The sequence below is a fragment of the Oncorhynchus clarkii genome, chromosome 4 (assembly GCF_045791955.1).
Source record: "Oncorhynchus clarkii lewisi isolate Uvic-CL-2024 chromosome 4, UVic_Ocla_1.0, whole genome shotgun sequence".
In the NCBI taxonomy this organism is placed as follows: Eukaryota; Metazoa; Chordata; class Actinopteri; order Salmoniformes; family Salmonidae; genus Oncorhynchus; species Oncorhynchus clarkii.
Window position 1 is genome coordinate 20,401,366 of NC_092150.1, and position 25,377 is coordinate 20,426,742.

The following is a 25,377-nucleotide window of genomic DNA, read 5'->3' on the forward strand; positions in this document are numbered from 1 at the left end:
TGGGCTGCCTGTGAAAACGCGGCTATATGTAAACGCCGGTACGATGCCTGTGTAAACGCAGCCCAATAAGTTCCTTGACTAAAAAAGTGTGATCAGGAAGTTGCCACCACAGAGAAATAGACCCATGAGTCATGACCAAGCTCAGCAGTGTACTGGACACACCTGCCAGGCAGGTTATTGCACTGGGTCAAAACTGGTTGGGTAGGGGCCCTGTCTTTATATTATTGTCATCATCTTAATAATGAAGATGATGGATAAAACAAAGACACAGGCAGGGAAGTTTTCTGACTTGTGCATTTCCCTGAAGGCCATAATGTTCACTCATGACTTGTGACAATAGTCCGGATGTGTTGGACTCCACAGACATACTGATGAACTATGTTACTGCTTCACTGCTGTAGACCTCTGTGCTTTTCCACGCATTGGCGTAATGTGATTTGTGTGTTATTTGGGGAAGTGGGAAAGGTTGACTTTATTACTGTATTTACCAATCATTAGGAACACGAAGTCCATAAAGGAAATGTTTCCTACGTCAAAGACGAGTGTATCATTCTATATCACGACTCTGTTGTTGTAACATTGTGCGTCATATAATGCTCCCTTGTAGAAGTTTTACAAGTGTTGTGAGCCATGATATGAACACACACAGTCAAACGGATGCACTCCCTATTGTTTTTGCTACTAATACATTTTCTGATTGAGCGCATATTGTGCATGAGACCCCCTGTAACACATACACCCATGAACTGTCAATGTGCAACTGAGGGGGGAAATGATTACGTTTGCAGAGGGATTTAAATAGGTTCTATAAAAAAGACACATTTTACTTGAATCATTTTATTGAATTAAAAACACTGCTTGCATGCAAAAGCTCCCACCCATCCATTCTGAAACCCTGTAAAGTACCACCCCGTGTTGTCCCACTACATCCTCCAGTCCGAGTCATTCTGTTCTCAGGCACATCTGTTACTGTGAGTGACTGGCTCTCAATGGACGTTTGTCACCATACAGTGGCCACCATACACGGTATGTGATATGACCTCCAATCTAAACAAATGGTTTGTAATATCCCACTCGTCCCTCTTATGATAATGACTTGGGTGTAGTCACAGAGGTGATGTGTGCATAAGTGTGTGTCTGCATGTGTGTTTAGTCACAGAGGGGATGTGTGTGTCAGTGTAAAGGCTAGTATGGTTTGCACCTCAGTAATGAGCAGCATGAGGAGTTCATATTGGTTGCATTCCCCTGTTCAGACGTTGCATGCATCAACCAATGGTTACGTGCCACGTCATTAACTGTGTCATCGACTGACAGATTGCTATAACGTAGGGAGCGTCCCTCTGCCCTGGCTTTGCTGACGCCTGCCAGAACTTACGTTTAGATAGGTATTTTACATATCAGCTAACCATATACTGTATGTTATGGCAATCTGTCAGTCGATGACACAGTTGATGATGTGGCATGCAACCATTGGTTGATGCATGCAACATCTGAACAGGGGAACGCAACCATAATGCTGTGGTTAGCTGAAACTTAAAATATTCACACGTTGTAAGATCTGGCATGCGTCAGCAAAACCTGGGCAGAGGAACACGCCCATTACATTCTCAGTCTCCTCTTCATCTACTACCTGTCCTGGCCCACTAAGTCTCCTCTTCATCTACTACCTGGCCTGGCCCACTCAGTCTGCTCTTCATCTACTACCTGGCCTGGCCCACTAAGTCTCCTCTTCATCTACTACCTGGCCTGGCCCACTAAGTCTCCTCTTCATCTACTACCTGGCCTGGCCGACTAAGTCTCCTCTTCATCTACTACCTGGCCTGGCCCACTAAGTCTCCTCTTCATCTACTACCTGGCCTGGCCCACTCAGTCTGCTCTTCATCTACTACCTGGCCTGGCCCACTAAGTCTCCTCTTCATCTACTACCTGGCCTGGCCCACTAAGTCTCCTCTTCATCTACTACCTGGCCTGGCCCACTAAGTCTCCTCTTCATCTACTACCTGGCCTGGCCCACTAAGTCTCCTCTTCATCTACTACCTGGCCTGGCCCACTAAGTCTGCTCTTCATCTACTACCTGGCCTGGCCCACTAAGTCTCCTCTTCATCTACTACCTGGCCTGGCCCACTCAGTCTCCTTTCTGCATCTGAAAAATTGATTTCCAAAACGCTATATCCACCAATTTTTTACATTTGTATTTTTTCACCAGAAATGATTTTTCACCTTCATGTGTGTATAAAATATAACTTTTCTCATATTTTTTATTCCTAGATTTTAGATATGTATGAAAAAGTTTTTTGGGGGGAAAACGCTATATATCCATTGTTTAGCTCGAATGGAATGTTTCTATCCTGTATATTTGACTGTGATATGTGGTTGTCTCACCTAGCTATCTTAAGATGAATGCACTTACTGTAAGTAGCTCTGGATAAGAGCATCTGCTAAATTACTAAAATGTCAAATGTAAATGTTTTACATATAGATCTCATATTACTGTGTTGAATTATTTTTGTAAAATAAAATATATAAAGATATCACATATGTATCATTTGTACATTTCTTTATTAAAAATGTAGCTATTTGTTACATTTCATTCTATAAAACCTAGCGTAACTACTTATTTCTCAGAGAGTGAGGTGGATATATAGCATTTTGCACAACAAAAATATAATTTGTCTCTCTGAAATGAAACCATCAAGTGATAGATTTAAACAAATGCATGTCTGTCATTGAACATGCCATGATTAGATAGTGAAAAAACACATTAATCTCTTTCAATATTTCTTTAAACAATAAAAGCTAATTTACCAACATTTCTGAAAATGAACATAATAGCGTTTGTAATGAAACTCATCTACTACCTGGCCTGGCCTACACTGCTGTTCTCATTGGGGCTGCTGTAGATTGCTTTAGAGACCCTGTCTTTCCCCTCTCCCAGTAACACATCCATCCCTTTCTGTAACTGTACTGAGCATGAAGGCTGACTTTAAATGTACCACAATCTTTGTTCTTACATATAAAATACATTATACACCTCAATACCACCTGTATTATACCCATAAAGCCACATACATGTACTCTTGTGCCTCTCACACCTTGGGCTAGTCTCACATGGCAACGCATTCTCCACATACTGCATTACCTTTAACCAGAGCCAAAGAGTAATGGGGCTCCATTTGAGATACAGCCCTCTACATCACTGTCATAGACCCAGAGCAATCTGTGATTAAAGATGGCTGCTCTGTCATCTCGGTGAGGCAGTATGGTGTGCGATAGGTTACAGGCTGCTCCCCTGGAGTGTAGCCTACTCTGAAGCCTGCTGGGCCTGGCACACCCACAAGTCGTCCTTGCTTCTCCAGGCCAAATGACTTTATTAAGGCAGGGTCTGTGGGTCTGTCCTGTATTTATACCCGATCCAGGCAATGGTCTTCTCCCGCTCTACTCAAAGGCAGTGGTGGAGATTTAAGGCAGCTGTCCATATTGATCTCATCATGGCTGGATGTCCGGACCCATAGTTCCACCTCCCCTCCCTCTCTCCTTCCTTCTCTACTTAGGAGGGATGACCACCAGAGGCGGGCCCTTCCTGGGCCTCCACATCAGCACCTGGGCGTCGTTGGCGTTGGGCCTCCCCAGGGCGTTGGGGGGGATAGGCTCCATGCGGGTTAGGACGCGGGGCTGGTCCTGGTGCGTCCGGCCCATCAGGGTGGCTCTGGAGCCCAGGGGCATGGAGGGGTCCACCAAGATGTCCACCCTCATCCGCCACTTGACCGTCTGCAGCAGGATCTTCTCCCGCGTGGCCGTGTTGAGGGCCACCAGCCATGTGGTGAAGCTCTGGTCCCTCTTGATGCGGGTGAGCAGGGGAAGGTTGCTGTCGCTGATGGGCACTGCCCAGGTCACACTGGGGTAGAAGTTATCGTTCATGCTGACGGTAAAGCGAGAGGTCTTGGAGGTGGGCCCCGTCAGAGTGACCGTCTCGGTGGTGTTGCCGTACCAGGGGTAGCTCACCCCATCTGAGTCACTGATGGCCCTCACAAGACCCTCACACAGCTCTGGTAGCTCCCAGCTAGACCTGCAGGAGGACAAAGGGTCAGATTACAGTTTAACAGATGGTGGGTTGGAGCCTGTTCTTAGTTGGTCCCGGATTGACATTGTGTTGTGGCTTGTAACACTGTAGGGTCACGAGAAGTTTCAAAAGGCTTTAGGTGTCTCACACAAACACATTTGGGAATTAGACATTCTCGAAGAGAACAGAGGAAGACAAACAAATACATACTGTATGTGTGATAAATGGAATCAGCATGTCCATCTCTATTCTACCTCAGGGCTCCATAATGTATGTGTTCAGTGCGTCAGTAGTAGATTCATATCTCATTTGTTTGTTGGCCAATGAGGGGGTGTCAGCTGGTGTGACCTGATGCCACTGTCTCCCCCTCAGAATAACTCCATCTGTCTGTACGCTGTGTTTTTCTGCACCCCCAGACACCCCACCTCCAGCCAGGGTTAAACATCCCCTCACATATGCCTCCTCCAGTGAAAAATACCCCCAGGCAGTGCTGGAGGCGGAGGTATGTGTTGCTCGTCAGTGGGTGTGTGATTGTGTCTCCGGTAGAGGAGGGAGCGTGGGAGTGTCAGTGCATCTATCTCTCCCTCCATTGTTTCAGTGAACACAATGTGTCTAGAAGCAGTTGTTTAGCTCCTCAGTTGTTTCTATTTTGATGCTGAAATCACAGGAACAGAATCAATTGGTGGGCGTTTGAATGAAAGATGGTGACAGCATAGTTACCCTGCTGTGTGCACAAATGCTCTGCAACACATGTACCCACACAGCCATACATCAACTGTTGCATTGCATTCACGTCTTTTTGATGCCTCACAAAACCGATTTAGAGATTTATGGCATTTAAGATGGCTCTCTCTCTCTCTCTCTCTCTCTCTCACACACACACACACACACACACACACACACACACACACACACACACACACACACACACACTGGAACAATGACTAAGGTCTGTTCCTTTGCTTTGGCACCTGCCCAATGCACCAAAGAGGTGACCGTTTAGGACATATCATCAGGGGGAGGGTGGAGCATCAGTCCCCTGTGACAGAGGACAGTCGGCAGCTAGCCTCCTGATGGGGGAATTCAAAACAGGAGGAGAACTCAACTTACATGCCGATGTCGTTGTAGGTGTTGTAGAATTCCATCTGGGTGCATGCCTGGATCCAACCCACCACCCAAGTCTCATTACGGGGAATAGGGGGCATCACTATCCGTGCAGAGGCCTTGAAATAGGGCGTCTTGTAGCGCAACACTATAGGCGAGTTCTCCTCAATGATTGTTGGGCAGTGGTCGATAGTGGCGGAAACGTCGTAGACCACTATGTTTTCACGTTTGATGCGCGACTTACAGGTGATGCTCTGTATGCAGCCCATGATGAGGTTAGGGTTCTAGTCAGGGGGACTTGACGGGATGATAACACTGTGGACTTGGGATAAATGTGTCATCAATCTCTGTCACGTCCCATTGAATCCAGACGCTATAGTTAAAATGGCACATTAATCAATGCATTTTATCCAAAAACGCAATCAGTTCCATCCACATTTACGCACGAAGACAAAACAGATAGGTGGCCTGATCTTGGAATAGGGGAACAGATGAAATAACAGCAGTTGGTGATATGGGATCCTCTCTATGTCTCGTATCGCAGGTGTAGCCTGTCGGTGTCTGTGTGGCACTGCCCTCTCTTGCAGTCCGGGCTTCCGTGGGCTCCAGCCCCTCAAAATGATTGTTACCCGCGGCCTTTGTATTCAAATCCACACGTCCGCTTTGCAGGTCTGTGCCGCTTGATCCTCTTCTTTCTTCCCCGGGCTGTCATGTCACAAGCCGGAGGAGAGCGGCGGACTCAGAGGCGTCGTGTCGATGTCCCCGTCGGGTGGTGGTCGTGATGCTTGTTGATGCGGCGCTGGCGGCTCACAAGGTGCACTTGATCGGAGCGATGACATTGACAATCTACACCACCCGGCATTCCTCACTATGACAGTAAAACGATGGATAAAAACAAGGCCAAAGCGGAGAATTCCCGCATTTTTCATTGAACGCTTGCTTCCTCTGCAGAATTGGCTGAACAACAGCGTATTGCCTCGATAAATCAGCAGGTGAAAAACAATTGTTTAAGAAAATATAAATTATATAGCCTACCACAGTTCTATCCAATCAGACAATCAATGTATCGAATTGTCGCCGCATGGCTTGATGAAGTCAGACACATTAAGGATTCATTAGGGATTCTGTCTTGTCTCCCTTTTTCTCCGAAAGCTATGCGTCCTGTGGCGCTGTTCAGCTTCCCTGGTGCTGATGATGATGAGTGAACCAATGAAAAGCAGAGGTATACTGAGCGCGTGGTAGTGCCGGGGTCCATTATTTGGCAGTAACAGTCTGTACATTTCCTCCATAGCTTGAATGGCTATAGCGTATGCCTGACCAATTGATGGTTTCATTTTTTATGAGCGACATACTCCACACCAATTATACAATGGCAGGCTTTTGTCTACTCTATAGCCATTATTTGAAGGCAGCGCAATCAATAAGATTAGGCTATAATTGTATGATTATATCATATAATTTTAGGGCAAATTTAAATCGATTTTTGCAGGAGAGCTTGATATTCTTAAAAAATAAATAGCACTTACTAATCTTTGTTTGACATGATGATGAACCACAGTCGTGTTCATTACATGAATAAAGGTAGGCGTGGCATTCTGAGCAGACAAGGATGCCCAATTTCAGTTAACTACGACAAATGGGAGGTTCTACACTTGTAGTGACATTTGACATGGCCTTTCAGTTTATGGGATTGGCCCTGCCAGTGAATCTGATGTAGACGGTAATAACAAAGCACCCCCCATTATTGGCACGCTGGGACTTTAATGTCATCCTACAGTGATCCCTTTGCCAACACGCTGACATTGGTTTGGTTAGTATTTTCCCTGAAATGCACAAGGTCCTCTACTCCGACAATGAATCCACAGATAATCGAGTAAACTGAGTTTGTTTCTAGTTATCTCTCCTCCTTCAGGCTTCTTCTTCTTTTCTGGACTTTATATGGCGGTTGGCAACCAACTTCAAGGTGCATTACCACCACCAACTGGACTGGAGAGTGGACCTCAGTTCATCTTTCAATCACCCACGTGGGTATATGCTCCTAAAAAATGAGGAAAAAAGAGAGGCGGGACTTGCAGCGTGTCAACCATCACAAATAGAACCAAGTTATATTTTAGCCCCTGGCTACACAGACGCTCGTTGACGTGCACGAGCAGTGTGGGTGCAATGATTGAATAACATGTACATGTACATGTATTTTGCAATGCTTGCGCACGTCGCGTGTGTTCAGTGTAACCGATGTGAAATGGCTGGCTAGTTAGTGGCGGTGCGCGCTAATAGCGTTTCAATCGGTGACGTTACTCGCTTTGAGACCTTGAGGTAGTGGTTCCCCTTGCTCTGCAAGGGCCGCGGCTTTTGTGGAGCGATGGGTAATGATGCTTCATGAGTGACTGTGGTTGATGTGTGCAGAGGAGCCCAGGTTGGGGCGAGGAAAGGGACGGAAGCTGTACTGTTACATCAGCATAGAGTTGGTAAAAGATTACTCCTGCCTTCAAGTACTTTTATAAAATAATTTGACTGTGATCAGTGGTGGAAAAAGTACCCAATTGTCATACTTTAGTAAAAGTATAGTTACCTTAATAATAAGTTACTCAAGTAAAAGTGAAAATCACCCAGAAAAATACTACTTGAGTAAAAGTAAAAAAGTATTTGGTTCTAAATATACCCATCAAAAGTAAATGTAATTGCTAAAATATGCCTAAATCAAACGCCCTTAATCAACAATGCAGTTTTTAATTATTTACATTTTTATATTCCCTTTTTTCTCCCCAATTGGTAGTAGTTACAGTCTTGTCTCATCGCTGCATCTCCCGTACAGACTGGTAGTAGTTACAGTCTTGTCTCATCGCTGCATCTCCCGTACAGACTGGTAGTAGTTACAGTCTTGTCTCATCGCTGCATCTCCCGTACAGACTGGTAGTAGTTACAGTCTTGTCTCATCGCTGCATCTCCCGTACAGACTGGTAGTAGTTACAGTCTTGTCTCATCGCTGCATCTCCCGTACAGACTGGTAGTAGTTACAGTCTTGTCTCATCGCTGCATCTCCCGTACAGACTGGTAGTAGTTACAGTCTTGTCTCATCGCTGCATCTCCCGTACAGACTGGTAGTAGTTACAGTCTTGTCTCATCGCTGCATCTCCCGTACAGACTGGTAGTAGTTGCAGTCTTGTCTCATCGCTGCATCTCCCGTACAGACTGGTAGTAGTTACAGTCTTGTCTCATCGCTGCATCTCCCGTACAGACTGGTAGTAGTTACAGTCTTGTCTCATCGCTGCATCTCCCGTACAGACTGGTAGTAGTTACAGTCTTGTCTCATCGCTGCATCTCCCGTACAGACTGGTAGTAGTTACAGTCTTGTCTCATCGCTGCATCTCCCGTACAGACTGGTAGTAGTTACAGTCTTGTCTCATCGCTGCATCTCCCGTACAGACTGGTAGTAGTTACAGTCTTGTCTCATCGCTGCATCTCCCGTACAGACTGGTAGTAGTTACAGTCTTGTCTCATCGCTGCATCTCCCGTACAGACTAGTAGTAGTTACAGTCTTGTCTCATCGCTGCATCTCCCGTACAGACTAGTAGTAGTTACAGTCTTGTCTCATCGCTGCATCTCCCGTACAGACTGGTAGTAGTTACAGTCTTGTCTCATCGCTGCATCTCCCGTACAGACTAGTAGTAGTTACAGTCTTGTCTCATCGCTGCATCTCCCGTACAGACTGGTAGTAGTTACAGTCTTGTCTCATCGCTGCATCTCCCGTACAGACTAGTAGTAGTTACAGTCTTGTCTCATCGCTGCATCTCCCGTACAGACTGGTAGTAGTTACAGTCTTGTCTCATCGCTGCATCTCCCGTACAGACTAGTAGTAGTTACAGTCTTGTCTCATCGCTGCATCTCCCGTTCAGACTGGTAGTAGTTACAGTCTTGTCTCATCGCTGCATCTCCCGTACAGACTGGTAGTAGTTACAGTCTTGTCTCATCGCTGCATCTCCCGTACAGACTGGTAGTAGTTACAGTCTTGTCTCATCGCTGCATCTCCCGTACAGACTAGTAGTAGTTACAGTCTTGTCTCATCGCTGCATCTCCCGTTCAGACTGGTAGTAGTTACAGTCTTGTCTCATCGCTGCATCTCCCGTACAGACTGGTAGTAGTTACAGTCTTGTCTCATCGCTGCATCTCCCGTACAGACTGGTAGTAGTTACAGTCTTGTCTCATCGCTGCATCTCCCGTACAGACTGGTAGTAGTTACAGTCTTGTCTCATCGCTGCATCTCCCGTACAGACTGGTAGTAGTTACAGTCTTGTCTCATCGCTGCATCTCCCGTACAGACTGGTAGTAGTTACAGTCTTGTCTCATCGCTGCATCTCCCGTACAGACTGGTAGTAGTTGCAGTCTTGTCTCATCGCTGCATCTCCCGTACAGACTGGTAGTAGTTACAGTCTTGTCTCATCGCTGCATCTCCCGTACAGACTGGTGGTAGTTACAGTCTTGTCTCATCGCTGCATCTCCCGTACAGACTGGTAGTAGTTACAGTCTTGTCTCATCGCTGCATCTCCCATACAGACTGGTGGTAGTTACAGTCTTGTCTCATCGCTGCATCTCCCGTACAGACTGGTAGTAGTTACAGTCTTGTCTCATCGCTGCATCTACCGTACAGACTGGTAGTAGTTACAGTCTTGTCTCATCGCTGCATCTCCCGTACAGACTGGTAGTAGTTACAGTCTTGTCTCATCGCTGCATCTCCCGTACAGACTCGGGAGAGGCGAAGGTCAAGAGCCATGTGTCCCCCGAAACACAACCCAACCAAGACGCACTGCTTCTTGACACAATGCACATCCAACCCGGAAGCCAGCCGCACCAATGTGTTGGAGGAAACACCGTACACCTGGTGACCTGGTCAGCGTACACTGCACCCGGCCCACCACAGGAGTCACTAGTGCAAGATGAGACAAGGATATCCCTGCCGGCTAAACCCTCCCTAACACAGACGACGCTGGGCCAATTGTGCACCGCCCCATGGGCCTCCCGGTCGCGAACCCATAATCTCTGGTGGCACAGCTAGCACTGCGATGCAGTGTCCACTGCACCACCCAGGAGGCCCTCAACAATACAGTTTTAAGAAAAATTAACTAACATTAACTTAAATTAACTAACTAACTATTTTTTTAACTAAAAAATAGAAATAAAAATACAATTTAATTAAAGAGCAGCAGTAAAATAACAGTAGCGAAGCTATATATAGGGGGTACCGGTATAGAGTCAATGTGCGGGGGCACCAGTTAGTCAAGGTAATTGAGGTAATATATACATGTAGGTAGAGGTAAAGTGTCTATCCATAGATAATAAACAGAGAGTAGCATCAGGGTAAAAAGGGTGGGCAATCAAATAGCCATTTGCTTAGCTGTTCAGGAGTCTTATGGCTTGGTGGTAGTAGCTGTTAAGAAGCCTTTTGGACCTAGACTTCCTGACAGCCGCCCCCAGGTGCTAAGGGTAGGTAACAACACATCCGCCACGCTGATCCTCAACACAGGGGCCCCTCAGGGGTGTGTGCTCAGCTCCCTCCTTTACTCCCTGTTCACTCATGACTGCATGGCCGGGCACGACTCCAACACCATCATTACATTTGCCAATGACACAACAGTGGTAGGCCTGATCACCGACAACAACGAGACAGCCTATAGGGAGGAGGTCAGAGACCAGGCCGTGTGGTGCCAGGACAACAAACTCTCCCTCAATGTGATCAAGACAAAGGAGATTATTGTGGACTACAGGAAAAAGAGGACCGAGCACGCCCCATTCTCATCGATGGGGCTGTAGTGGAGCAGGTTGAGAGCTTCAAGTTCCTTGGTGTCCACATCACCTTCAAACTAACATGGTCCAAGCACACCAAGACCGTTGTGAAGCGGGCACGACAAAATCTATTCCGCCTCAGCAGACTAAAAATAATTGGCATGGGTCCTCAGATCCTCAAAAGGTTCTACAGCTGCACCATCGAGAGCATCCTGACTGGCTGCGTCACTGCCTGGTATGGCAACTGCTCGGCCTCCGACTGCTCGGCCTTGTGGTCACAAGGCACTTACAGAGAGTAGCGCGAACGGCGGTACCGGAGCGCCAAGTCTAGGTCCACGAGGCATCTAAACAGCTTCCACCCCAAGTCATAAGACTCCTGAACATCTAGTCAAATAGCCACCCAGACTATTTGCATTGCCCCCCCCCCCCTCTCCACACCACTGCCACTCTCTGTTGTCATCTATGCAGTCACTTTAATGAATTCTACATACATGTACATACTACCTCATCTAACTGGTGCCCCCACACATTGACTCTGTTGTATTATTTGTTACTTTTATCTCTTATTCTTATCCATAATTTTTGAAACTGCACTGTTGGTTAGAGGCTTGTAACATTTTCCTGTCCTGCTAAGCAATATATAAACAGTACATTTGGGTGTCAGGGAAAATGTATGAAGTAAAAAGTACATTATTTTCTTTAGGAATGTAGTGAAGTAAAAGTAAAAGTAGTCAAAAATATAAATAGTCAAGTAAAGTACAAATACTCAAAAAATGACTTATGAAGTACTTCAAAGTAGTTTTACTTAAGTAGTTTACACCACTGACTGTGATCATGATGAATCCACAAGTTGTGTCTGTACTTGGAGGATCAGGCGCAGGGAAAGGAACCCATCGTGCCAAAATTTGGAGGCATGTGAACATTTGAAATTTTGGTCAGGATGGAGATATTTTATATTTTAAGCAGTGGAGGCTCCACAGAGGAGTAGAAGGTCCATCCTCCTCTTTGAATTTCATTAAACAATTGTAAAACATTTAAAAAGTTATCCTTTTTAGATAAAACTATACTTAATATATTCACTTCCCCAAATCATTGATTAAAACACACTATTTTGCTAAGAAGGTCTACAGTAGCCTCATCAGCACTCTGTAGGGTAGCACCATTGTGTAGCTGGAGGACAGCTAGCTTCCGTCCTCCTCTGGGTACATTGACTTCAATAAAAAACCTAGGAGGCTCATGGTTCTCACCCCCTTCCATAGACTTACACAGTAATTATGACAACTTCCGGAGGATGCCCTCCAATCTATTAGAGCTCTTGCACCATGAACTGACATGTTGTCCACCCAATCAAAGGATCAGAGAATTCATCTTGTACTGAAAACATAAGCTACAGCTAGCTAGCACAGCAATGCATAAAATGTGGTGAGCAGTTTGATTTGATTTTTTTTATTAGGATCTCTTTTAGTCCCCATTTGGACTAATCTTCCAAGAGTCCAGTAGTTGACTCAAAGATAGAGAAAGACAATAGTTGATCGTTTTGGATAAATTAATTTCTTCCAAAATGAAGGAGATGCAAGAGAGAAATAGCGAGAGAGATTTCGTAATTTTATTTTCACTTTCAGTTTCACTTACTTAGCTAGCAAATGCAGCTTGCTAGTTTAGCCTACTGAAACACCCTTCTCAAACAGAGGGATGCTGCGTTAGCTAGCTGGCTATGACTACCCAACACAACACTAGAACTTTTCCAAGTCAAGGTAATCTTTTGTGTTTACAAATGTATTGCCACCGGGGCCCGCCGGTATAACTGCTTACTGACTGTACACAGTAACGTTACTGCATGATTGCAGCGGGTTTACTAATGCATTAATTCTATTAGCTATGCTGACTATGATGTTACTTTCGCTAACATGGTGACAACGATGTAGGCTGTGTGTAGCTGTTTGGCTTGGAAAGGTTTTTTCGCCTGGTCACATTCAGCTGATGTGTTGTACTTTGAAGTCCACATGCGAAGGTGAGAGGACGAGAGAGCATAGATGCGAGAAGGAATACAGCGTGGCTGCTATGAAAGTTAATTGTGTTTACGCTTGATCAGGGGTGTATTCATCCCTCCGATTCTGTTGAAAAACGTTTCTTAAACAGATGCAAACTGAACAAAACAGGGATAAATATACCTGATTTTGTCCAATAGAAACTCTTGTTTGCAACTGTTGGACTAATGATTACATCCTATATCAGCTAGATGCAGGCAAGAGTGTGCATGACACTGTTGAATATCATTGTATGCCCATGTGTCTGTCACCTCAAATTTGTCTCTTGACCTGTGTGCCCCTAAGTTGGTAACTTAGGTTGTAGCAAACTCATAAGTGTAGGGAAAATGTAGTAGCCTAAAACTATGGCTGTTACATTGAACTGGGTGAATGGAGTATGAATGACAGTCATCCATTATGGTGTAATAGAAATACACCATAATGTAGTATGTACATGTATATGTAGAGTTAAAGTGACTGTGCATAGATGACAATAGATAGTGGCAGTGGTGTGGAGAGGGGAGGGGGGGGGCAATGCAAATAGTCTGGGTAGCCATTTGACTAGATGTTCAGGAGTCTTATGACTTGGGGGTAGAAGTAAATTGAGTAAACCTCACCATGCTCATGAAAAAATGAATCGTCCCTAATCTTAAATGGCACTGACCGCAACTGATTTTAAGTCATAGGTGTCCTCCTGACAGGACTAGAACTCTGTAATACCTACAATTTATACAAGTTTATAACCCTGGGAGCCAATAGGGGTTTCCCGTGGGGTTTATGTTCTACACTGACCTGGGTTGACCTGGACTGGAATGTAGACATGTCAACATTGAGGTTCAAAGGGCATAAGCACTCACATAAACACCAGTCATATCGGTCATACACGGTCCCTCCCTTTATTGACATCCAACAGAGGATAACCTAGTTTGAAAAGTCACAGTACATGTGTTAACTATTCACTGCATTCCAATGCCTTCCTTAATGAAACAATTCATTGCTTTGACTTGTGTATTTTCCTTATTTTCTTAGGTCTTCCCTTGTTCAAGTATTCCAGGCTTATGGCTGCACTCACCTGTCTGCAGGCAACCTCTTGCAGGCCGAGAGGGGTCAGGAGGCATTGAATATGGACAGCTGATCGGAAGCTACATCAAGGATGGCAAGATTGTTCCTGTGTAGATCACAATCAACTTACTGAGGAAGGTACCTCATCATCTTGTTTGCAGTTAATTGAGTAAACCCTGCCTTATTGTTTTTTCCTTTTTCAAATTTGCTCCTGGGCCGAGTAGAAAGGCTGGACGAGGCATTATTTTAGAAGGAATTGAGTGACACCTACATACAGTAATCAGATCCTGTTTGTACCCTCCCAACTCCCCTGCTCCCATCCTTCTCCCAGGCGATGGAGGAAACGATGATGTCCAATTCGTCCTCTTCTTTGACTACAGCAATCAGGCGGGAGGCAACTAACTACATCTCCTGGAATAGCAGGGAAAGAGCTGTGTGATCTCTGATACGTTTCTTCTAAATGCAGCAGTCCATATGAAGAAATGGTCTGACCCAAGACAAAGGGGTCAGTCTCTATTGTGAATGGTAAAGTCAGCCGGGTTGCCTGTGTGTGTGTGTGTGTGTGTGTGTGTGTGTGTGTGTGTGTGTGTGTGTGTGTGTGTGTGTGTGTGTGTGTGTGTGTGTGTGTGTGTGTGTGTGCAGGTGTGCATGTGTGCAGGTGTGTGTGTTCAGGTGTGTGTGTGCAGGTGTGTGCAGGTGTGTTTTGACAGGTGTCTGGATTGAGGGAAGAGCAGTGGACGCTAAGACGACAACAGAGGGTGTCTAGAGAAGCGGTAGGGCCTCACCTACAACAAGCCTCCAGGCATTTATTGTTGTGGTACTGAGATGTCTTGTCTTATGGATATGCCAGGATGTGTGTCTCATGTATGTTCCTGGTCTACGTTCAAGGGTCCAGACATACCCGCAGTCAACACGGCCCGTCATAGAGCTGAATGAACAACAGAGGAAAGTATGCACCGTGGATGCCTCTCGCATTGTGTGGAGGAGGTCAGTAAGGTCATGTACACACACAAACACACACACACTATATACTGTATATAGTCAAAATGTAATACTGTATATTACATGCAGAGTAATATGTTCCCAGGCTGTTCACAGTCACACAGACAGTGTCACATATCTGTTGCACTGTCTTCCTATGACCACATGTGGATCGCCACTTCACTATGAGCTGCTGGGGCAACTCAGCAGGCCACCCCAGCTGTCCAAACATGTGTGGCTGACAAGTGAAACAATCCTCTCATTCTTTCTATTTACAGTGTTGTGTGATTGTGGTGTTGTTAATTGAAAATAATTATTTTCCTCTAAAAGCTTAATTAATCATATCCTGTCTCCTCCAGGTATTTGCTGAAGTCAAGAGAATTTTGCAGCTTCCTGTCTATCCACCGATGCAATTAACCCTGCACTAACAGCAAGTTGGGTCTTTTGAGGTTATCACGTGCTTTGTAAATAACAGGTGTGGACTAACAATGAAATGCTGACTTATGGGCCCTTCCCAACAAGAAAGAAAATTGAGAAATAATAGAAAACTTAAACACTTAATAATAATAATAGATACACAATGACTAGCGATAACTTGACTATATACAAGGTGTTACAGTACTGAGTGGATGTGCAGGGGTACGAGGTAATAACTTGGCTATATACAAGGTGTTACAGTACTGAGTGGATGTGCAGGGGTACGAGGTAATAACTTGGCTATATACAAGGGGTTACAGTACTGAGTGGATGTACAGGGGTACGAGGTAATAACTTGGCTATATACAAGGAGTTACAGTACTGAGTGGATGTGCAGGGGTACGAGGTAATAACTTGGCTATATACAAGGGGTTACAGTACTGAGTGGATGTGCAGGGGTACGAGGTAATAACTTGGCTATTTACAAGGAGTTACAGTACTGAGTGGATGTGCAGGGGTACGAGGTAATAACTTGACTATATACAAGGGGTTACAGTACTGAGTGGATGTGCAGGGGTACGAGGTAATAACTTGGCTATATACAAGGGGTTACAGTACTGAGTGGATGTGCAGGGGTACGAGGTAATAACTTGGCTATATACAAGGAGTTACAGTACTGAGTGGATGTGCAGGGGTACGAGGTAATAACTTGACTATATACAAGGGGTTACAGTACTGAGTGGATGTGCAGGGGTACTAGGTAATAACTTGGCTATATACAAGGAGTTACAGTACTGAGTGGATGTGCAGGGGTACGAGGTAATAACTTGACTATATACAAGGGGTTACAGTACTGAGTGGATGTGCAGGGGTACGAGGTAATAACTTGGCTATATACACAGAGTTACAGTACTGAGTGGATGTGCAGGGGTACGAGGTAATAACTTGGCTATATACAAGGAGTTAAAGTACTGAGTGGATGTGCAGGGGTACGAGGTAATAACTTGGCTATATACAAGGAGTTACAGTACTGAGTGGATGTAAAGGGGTACGAGGTAGTTGAGGTAGATATGTAACTAGGAATAATGAGACAGGTAGTAAACAGTAGCAGCAGAATACGTAATGCGTCCATAAAAGTCCTTGTAAAAAGGGTCAATGCAGATAGTCCGGGTAGCTATTTGGTTAAGTATTTAACTAACTATTGCCTTGGGGGTAGAAGCTGTTCAGGGTCCTGTTGGTTCCAGATTTGGTGCATCAGTACCGCTTGCCTTGCGGTAGCAGAGAGAACAGTCTATAACAAGCCAATAATGATTATTTTGAATGAGTCTGTTATGCAAAGGGGTTTAATTATGAGGATTGTTGTAAAGCAGTGGCCATTGGTGTGCGGGGCACTGCAGCCTGTTGTGTCAAGATATAGTTAGTTATTGCACATATTGTTTATCTATATAAAGGTCCATAGCAAATAGGAACCACATGTTTTCATTTTTATTTGACATACTGTACATTACATTACCAAAAGTATGTGGACACCTGTTCTTCGAACATCTCATTCCAAAATCATGGCCATTAATATGGAGTTGGTCCCCTCCTTTGCTGGTATATTAGCCTCCACTCTTCTGGGAGGGCTTTCCACTAGATGTTTGAACATTGTTGCAGGGACCTTTGGAATACATTCCAATACATTCCAAAGGTGTTCGACGAGGTTGAGGTCAGGGCTCTGCGCAGGCCAGTCAAGTTCTTCCTCACCGATCTTGACAAACCTTTTCTGGAAGAACCTCGCTTTGTGCATGGGAGCATTGTCATGCTGGAACAGAAAAGGGCCTTCCCCAAACTGTTGTCACAAATTTGGAAGCACAGAATCGTCTAGAATATAATTGTATGTTGTAGCGTTAAGATTTCCATTCACTGGAACTGAGGGGCCTAGTTCGAACCATGTAAAACAGCCCACAGACCATTATTCCTCCTCCACCAAAGTTTACAGTTGGCACTATGCAGGTAGCATTCTCCTGGCATCCGCAAAACCCAGATTTGTCCGTCAGACTGCCAGATGGTGAAGCGTGATTCATCACTCCAGAGAACGTGTTTCCACTGCTCCAGAGTCCAATGGTGGTGAGCTTTACCCCACTCCAGTCGACGCTTGGCATTGTGCATGGTGATCTTAGACTTTTGTGTGGCTGCTCGGCCATGGAAACCCATTTCAAGAAGCTCCCAACAAAAGTTATTGTGCTGACTGATGTTGCTTCTAGAGGCAGTTTGGAACTCGGTAGTGAGTGTTGCAACCGAGGACAGATTATAATTTTTTCTACCCACTTCAGCCCTCGCAGTCACGGTCTGTGGGCTTGTGTGGCCTACCACTTGGCTGAGCCGTTGTTGCTCCTAGACGTTTCTACTTTACAATAGCAGCACTTACAGTTGACCGGGGCAGCTCTAGCAGGGAAGACATTTGACGAACTGACTTGATTAAAAGGTGTCATCCTATGACGGTGCCATGTTGAAAGTCACTGAGCTCTTCAATAAGGCCATTCTACTGCCAATGTTTGTCTATGGAGATTGTGTGCTCGATTTTATACATCTGTCAGCAACAGGTGTGGCTGAAATAGCCGAATCCACTCATTTGAAGGGGTGTCCACATGCTTATGTATATATAGTGAGTTTTACTGTGCACTGTTAACTCTATTACTACAGAATCTCTGTTATAGTTGCAACTCTGTAATCTAAGCAGCGAATAATTACTTCATATAATAAACCACCTTGGATCAAAGTAAACGTGTTTAATTGACGTGGCCAGTGAAGTGCTCCTCTGCACTGCCTACAACAGTCCAATAGAGGGTAGTATGGGTGTCTTTTTACTATCCATTGTCTCCATGTACAGCCTGTCTGCTGACATCTTTCTAATGAGTCCTAGTTTTGACATCCTGATCTGACGTCTGTCATATAATGCTTACCTTTTTTTTATTCCCAATCTCATTGTTTGATGGTCCTCCTGACCAAAAATACATTGACATTACAATTAACCCTAGAACTCATTCATCTATTTTGTAATCCACATTTCTGTTTGAATAAAGTGATAGTAAGGAAGTGAGCTATATGAGTGCAGTCTACAATCCCATAATTCCTGGGGTTTCGCAGAGTTTTAGGATTGAATGCTTCGCTACTTTGGAACCTTGCACCTCAGGAAGCGAAGTCTCCCCGTTCCAGATATGACCGAATGGCTGTCTCAGACTGGGATGACATGCACCAGCGAAACAGAACTTCTGACACTGCACTAATGAGGGGTGTGTGCTGGTGGCTAGCTAGGTGTCTACCAGGTGAATGGCCATTTGTGTGCCTAAAGTCTTGTGGAACATAATGGGTGCTGATCCCAGCTCTTTGAGCTGGGCTTGGGCTCTTAAAGGACAATGGAATGACAGGGCGAGGGGTGTGGGGGAGGGAGATCTTTACTGGCTGTTAAGGAGATGTTAAAATGACCATAATCCTGTGCAGGGGACAAATTTAATTTATACCAACATTTTAAATATTTAACCTAAAATTGTTTGGAATCTATTTTTAATATAGTTTTTTTTGTATCATCAAAAAGTTTTTTTCAAACCTTTAAATACATTTTCAATTGACAAAGTACAACAAACAAAGTCCCACAGTAACTATTTCACCAATCAGTTTTTCATCTAGAAATATCTTTCATATTACATTATTGCCTTTCACAATGCAATGCTCACAATACTTTTTATATGATTCTCTTCCCATTTGTTTAAATACATTTGACCATCACTTAATCCAACTGTGCTTTAATGGTTAATCACTTAACCGCTTGGTAAACGTATAGATTTTAAACAGGTTGTCTACTATATATGGATTTTGAGAACTACAGAAATAGAATGTGTGTTTGTAAAGTATAAACATCTAAATGACATGTATGATACATGATAACCATACATAATGACTACTGGTTATTGCTAATTGATTTCACATAGTGGTAAGCACAGTTGGTCTCCATATGAAAGGGGATGTATGAACACTTGCAATTTCTTTCAACATGGAGCAGATAGACAGCAAGGGAGAGGAAGAAATTATTAAAGAGCCAGTGGACAAGGGACTCGTCAAAGAGGTTAAAGAGGTGGGCATGTTCCCCGTCAAAGAGGTTAAAGAGGTGGGCATGTTCACCGTCAAAGAGGTCAAAGAGGTGGGCATGTTCCCCGTCAAAGAGGTCAAAGAGGTGGGCATGTTCCCCGTCAAAGAGGTCAAAGAGGTGGGCATGTTCCCCGTCAAAGAGGTCAAAGAGATGGGCATGTTCCCCATCAAAGAGGTCAAAGAGGTGGGCATGTTCTCCGTCAAAGAGGTCAAAGAGGTGGGCATGTTCCCCGTCAAAGAGGTCAAAGAGGTGGGCATGTTCCCCGTCAAAGAGGTCAAAGAGGTGGGCATGTTCCCCGTCAAAGAGGTCAAAGAGGTGGGCATGTTCCCCGTCAAAGAGGTCAAAGAGGTGGGCATGTTCCCCCTCAAAGAGGTTAAAAGAGATGGGCATGTTCCCCGTCAAAGAGGTCAAAGAGGTGGGCATGTTCCCCGTCAAAGAGGTCAAAAGAGGTGGGCATGTTCCCCGTCAAAGAGGTCAAAGAGGTGGGCATGTTCCCCGTCAAAGAGGTCAAAAGAAGTGGGCATGTTCACCGTCAAAGAGGTCAAAAGAGGTGGGCATGTTCCCCGTCAAAGAGGTCAAAGAGGTGGGCATGTTCCCCGACAAAGAGGTCAAAGAGGTGGGCATGTTCCCCGTCAAAGAGGTCAAAGAGGTGGGCATGTTCCCCGACAAAGAGGTCACCATTTTTTGCATGAATGGTTATAAAGGATGATCACACTTTTGATTACACATTGGATAGATATATTTTAGATAGATAACTGCATAGTGTGAAAACTGTGTAATCTACTTTCAGCACTTCATATTACTTTCAGCACTTCTCAGGGTGATTTGAAGCACATATTTTGCATGGTTTGCTACTCGATTAACTGGTAGTTAGAACAACTAAATTGAAAAGACACCATTATGTTGTTCAGATTAAACCAATGTTCTCATTACATTTCACAAAAAATATAGATTTTGAATCAATGGTTGTGTGGTGAGCGATGTTTACAATCCAAAGGAATTTTTATTTATCTAGGCAAGTCAGTTAAGTACAAATTCTTACATTCAATGACAGCCTAGGAACACTGGGTTAACTGGCTTGTTCAGGGGTAGAATGACAGATTTTGATCTTCTCAGCTCAGGGATTTGATCTTGCAACCTTCCCGTTACTAGTCCAACGCTCTAACCACTAGGCTATCTGCCGCCCCTAACCACTAGGGTATCTGCCGCCCCTAACCACTTGGTTATCTGCCGCCCCTAACCACTAGGGTATCTGCCGCCCCTAACCACTAGGCTATCTGCCGCCCCTAACCACTAGGCTATCTGCCGCCCCTAACCACTAGGCTATCTGCCGCCCCTAACCACTAGGCTATCTGCCGCCCCTAACCACTAGGGTATCTGCCGCCCCTAACCACTAGGTTATCTGCCGCCCCTAACCACTAGGTTATCTGCCGCCCCTAACCACTAGGTTATCTGCCGCCCCTAACCACTAGGGTATCTGCCGCCCCTAACCACTAGAGTATCTGCCGCCCCTAACCACTAGGTTATCTGCCGCCCCTAACCACTAGGTTATCTGCCGCCCCTAACCACTAGGGTATCTGCCGCCCCTAACCACTAGAGTATCTGCCGCCCCTAACCACTAGGTTATCTGCCGCCCCTAACCACTAGGTTATCTGCCGCCCCTAACCACTAGGTTATCTGCCGCCCCTAACCACTAGGTTATCTGCCGCCCCTAACCACTAGGTTATCTGCCGCCCCTAACCACTAGGGTATCTGCCGCCCCTAACCACTAGAGTATCTGCCGCCCCTAACCACTAGGTTATCTGCCGCCCCTAACCACTAGGGTACCTGCCGCCCCTAACCACTAGGTTATCTGCCGCCCCTAACCACTAGGTTATCTGCCGCCCCTAACCACTAGGTTATCTGCCGCCCCTAACCACTAGGGTATCTGCCGCCCCTAACCACTAGGTTATCTGCAGCCCCTAACCACTAGGTTATCTGCCGCCCCTAACCACTAGGTTATCTGCCGCCCCTAACCACTAGGTTATCTGCCGCCCCTAACCACTAGGCTATCTGCCACCCCTAACCACTAGGGTATCTGCCGCCCCTAACCACTAGGTTATCTGCCGCCCGTAACCACTAGGTTATCTGCCGCCCGTAACCACCAGGGTATCTGCCGCCCCTAACCACTAGGTTATCTGCCGCCCCTAACCACTAGGGTATCTGCCGCCCCTAACCACTAGGTTATCTGCCGCCCCTAACCACTAGGGTATCTGCCGCCCCTAACCACTAGGTTATCTGCCGCCCCTAACCACTAGGTTATCTGCCGTCCCTAACCACTAGGTTATCTGCCGCCCCTAACCACTAGGTTATCTGCCGCCCCTAACCACTAGGGTATCTGCCGCCCCTAACCACTAGGTTATCTGCCGCCCCTAACCACTAGGTTATCTGCCGCCCCTAACCACTAGGTTATCTGCCGCCCCTAACCACTAGGTTATCTGCCGCCCCTAACCACTAGGTTATCTGCCACCCCTAACCACTAGGTTATCTGCCGCCCCTAACCACTAGGTTATCTGCCGCCCCTAACCACTAGAGTATCTGCCGCCCCTAACCACTAGGGTATCTGCCACCCCTAACCACTAGGGTACTTGCCGCCCATAACCACTAGGGTACTTGCCGCCCATAACCACTAGGGTACTTGCCGCCCATAACCACTAGGGTACCTGCCGCCCATAACCACTAGGGTACCTGCCGCCCATAACCACTAGGGTATCTGTCGCCCCAAATGCACAATGACAGGTTATAAATGAAAGACTGGCCGCATTACAAGTGTGACAAGTTTGGAGTTTTGTACTAAGAGTTGTGAAAATAGTATCAAAGCAACAAAAAAAAACTGTAATAGGTCTGTAGATAGTACCTGTGTACTAGGGAGGTGGGGTGTACAGAGTGTAATCACCTAGCCTGTCTGTGTACTAGGGAGGTGGGGTGTACAGAGTGTAATCACCTAGCCTGTCTGTGTACTAGGGAGGTGGGGTGTACAGAGTGTAATCACCTAGCCTGCCTGTGTACTAGGGAGGTGGGGTGTACAGAGTGTAATCACCTAGCCTGTCTGTGTACTAGGGAGGTGGGGTGTACAGAGTGTAATCACCTAGCCTGTCTGTGTACTAGGGAGGTGGGGTGTACAGAGTGTAATCACCTAGCCTGTCTGTGTACTAGGGAGGTGGGGTGTACAGAGTGTAATCACCTAGCCTGTCTGTGTACTAGGGAGGTGGGGTGTACAGAGTGTAATCACCTAGCCTGTCTGTGTACTAGGGAGGTGGGGTGTACAGAGTGTAATCACCTAGCTTGTCTGTGTACTAGGGAGGTGGGGTGTACAGAGTGTAATCACCTAGCCTGCCTGTGTACTAGGGAGGTGGGGTGTACAGAGTGTAATCACCTAGCCTGCCTGTGTACTAGGGAGGTGGGGTGTACAGAGTGTAATCACCTAGCCTGTCTGTGTACTAGGGAGGTGGGGTGTACAGAGTGTAATCACCTAGCCTGTCTGTGTACTAGGGAGGTGGGGTGTACAGAGTGTAATAACCTAGCCTGCCTGTGTACTAGGGAGGTGGGGTGTACAGAGTGTAATCACCTAGCCTGTCTGTGTACTAGGGAGGTGGGGTGTACAGAGTGTAATCACCTAGCCTGTCTGTGTACTAGGGAGGTGGGGTGTACAGAGTGTAATAACCTAGCCTGCCTGTGTACTAGGGAGGTGGGGTGTACAGAGTGTAATCACCTAGCCTGTCTGTGTACTAGGGAGGTGGGGTGTACAGAGTGTAATCACCTAGCCTGTCTGTGTACTAGGGAGGTGGGGTGTACAGAGTGTAATCACCTAGCCTGTCTGTGTACTAGGGAGGTGGGGTGTACAGAGTGTAATCACCTAGCCTGTCTGTGTACTAGGGAGGTGGGGTGTACAGAGTGTAATCACCTAGCCTGTCTGTGTACTAGGGAGGTGGGGTGTACAGAGTGTAATCACCTAGCCTGCCTGTGTACTAGGGAGGTGGGGTGTACAGAGTGTAATCACCTAGCCTGTCTGTGTACTAGGGAGGTGGGGTGTACAGAGTGTAATCACCTAGCCTGCCTGTGTACTAGGGAGGTGGGGTGTACAGAGTGTAATCACCTAGCCTGCCTGTGTACTAGGGAGGTGGGGTGTACAGAGTGTAATCACCTAGCCTGCCTGTGTACTAGGGAGGTGGGGTGTACAGAGTGTAATCACCTAGCCTGTCTGTGTACTAGGGAGGTGGGGTGTACAGAGTGTAATCACCTAGCCTGTCTGTGTACTAGGGAGGTGGGGTGTACAGAGTGTAATCACCTAGCCTGTCTGTGTACTAGGGAGGTGGGGTGTACAGAGTGTAATCACCTAGCCTGCCTACCTGTGAAACTTGTTTGCTACTGACCTTTCTGCTTTAATGAAGTTTCATGGAGATAAAGGTTGAACTCTGGGACTGGAGCCCTCAGTGTGTGTATGTGTGTGTGTGCGTGTGTCTGTCTGTGTGTTTGCGAGCACACACGTGCTTGTGCGCTCCTCTCCTTGCTCATGTGGGGTGACCCTGTGTGCGTTTGCACAAGCATAAATGTGTAGGCTGAGATGGGACATTGTGATTGCTGTATGTACGTGTGTGTAGCTCTCCCTATCTTGTCTGTCTGAGTCTGTGTGTGTAGCTCTCCCTATCTTGTCTGTCTGAGTCTGTGTGTGTAGCTCTCCCTATCTTGCCTGTCTGAGTCTGTGTGTGTAGCTCTCCCTATCTTGTCTGTCTGAGTCTGTGTGTAGCTCTCCCTATCTTGTCTGTCTGAGTCTGTGTGTAGCTCTCCCTATCTTGCCTGTCTGAGTCTGTGTGTGTAGCTCTCCCTATCTTGTCTGTCTGAGTCTGTGTGTGTAGCTCTCCCTATCTTGTCTGTCTGAGTCTGTGTGTGTAGCTCTCCCTATCTTGCCTGTCTGAGTCTGTGTGTGTAGCTCTCCCTATCTTGTCTGTCTGAGTCTGTGTGTGTAGCTCTCCCTATCTTGTCTGTCTGAGTCTGTGTGTGTAGCTCTCCCTATCTTGTCTGTCTGAGTCTGTGTGTGTAAAGGGCGTGTTTTATCACTGCTCTTTGCTCTCTCTGGGGAATAAAGGATCAGGGCTGCTGGGTGTCTGCCGGTGGACTGTCTGTCTGTCTGTCTGTCTGTCTGTTTGTCATCACCAGGTAATGCCAGGGCCAAAAGGTGCTTTGAGGTGAACAGCTAGTGCTGCTGCTGATGTCTAGGGTGATAACAGTAGGCTAGATTAGCACTCATTCAATCAATTAGGCCTTTGATTTAATACATATATTTGCATGCAGAATATACTGTAGCAATAACAGGAGACAACTTTCTGTATGCTTTTTGTATGATGCACTGCCATATACAGATATAGGGTCTTAATTTGATCATCCTGTTGCAGGACAACTTTCCTGCAATGCTGGAAAGATAAAATGTGTATCGTGTTTGAGGTTTAAAAAAGTTTGTAATTTCCACTTTGACATTTCAGACTTGATTTTCCTTTACGAAAAACCTGTCAACTGCTACAAAAATGTCCATTAGTTATAATCCACATAATAATTCATATTTCCTGTTGCTGGAGGATTATTTTCCTGTGATAGTAAACTGGCTCAAATTAAGCTCCTACATCTGTACTGTAGTGTTAACCATGCAATATAATGATTTCATTTGTGTTGAGATGCTTTGGATATGTTGACAGGTTGAGATGCTTTGGTATGCATGAAATATTGGATGTTATGATAGAACAACTCTTAGTTGTTACCCCCTTTTCAGTGGAGAACAGAGT

General features: G+C 45.8%; 2 protein-coding genes across 2 annotated transcripts in view; one reads left to right on the top strand and one right to left on the bottom strand.

Annotated features, from left to right (window-relative positions):
• LOC139406573 (ral guanine nucleotide dissociation stimulator-like 1) overlaps positions 1 to 25,377 on the top strand; it is a 407,527-nt gene that overhangs the window by 275,073 nt on the left and 107,077 nt on the right. The window lies entirely within an intron of this gene.
• Positions 2,982 to 5,433, bottom strand: LOC139407616 (protein FAM78B). Its single transcript, XM_071151443.1, has 2 exons — positions 5,171 to 5,433; positions 2,982 to 4,066 (listed from the first exon to the last, which is right to left on the bottom strand). Exons 1-2 carry the CDS (start codon positions 5,431 to 5,433, stop codon positions 3,544 to 3,546), a joined length of 786 nt encoding a protein of 261 aa, XP_071007544.1. The 3' UTR covers positions 2,982 to 3,543.

Bases quoted from the DNA above. Each gene is read 5' to 3' on its own strand.
- LOC139407616 (XM_071151443.1), bottom strand. From the start codon at position 5,433: ATGGGCTGCATACAGAGCATCACCTGTAAGTCGCGCATCAAACGTGAA. The intron at 4,067-5,170 runs GTAAGTTGAGTT...GTCCTCCTGCAG, and splicing joins ACCTACAACGACATCGGCAT to GTCTAGCTGGGAGCTACCAG.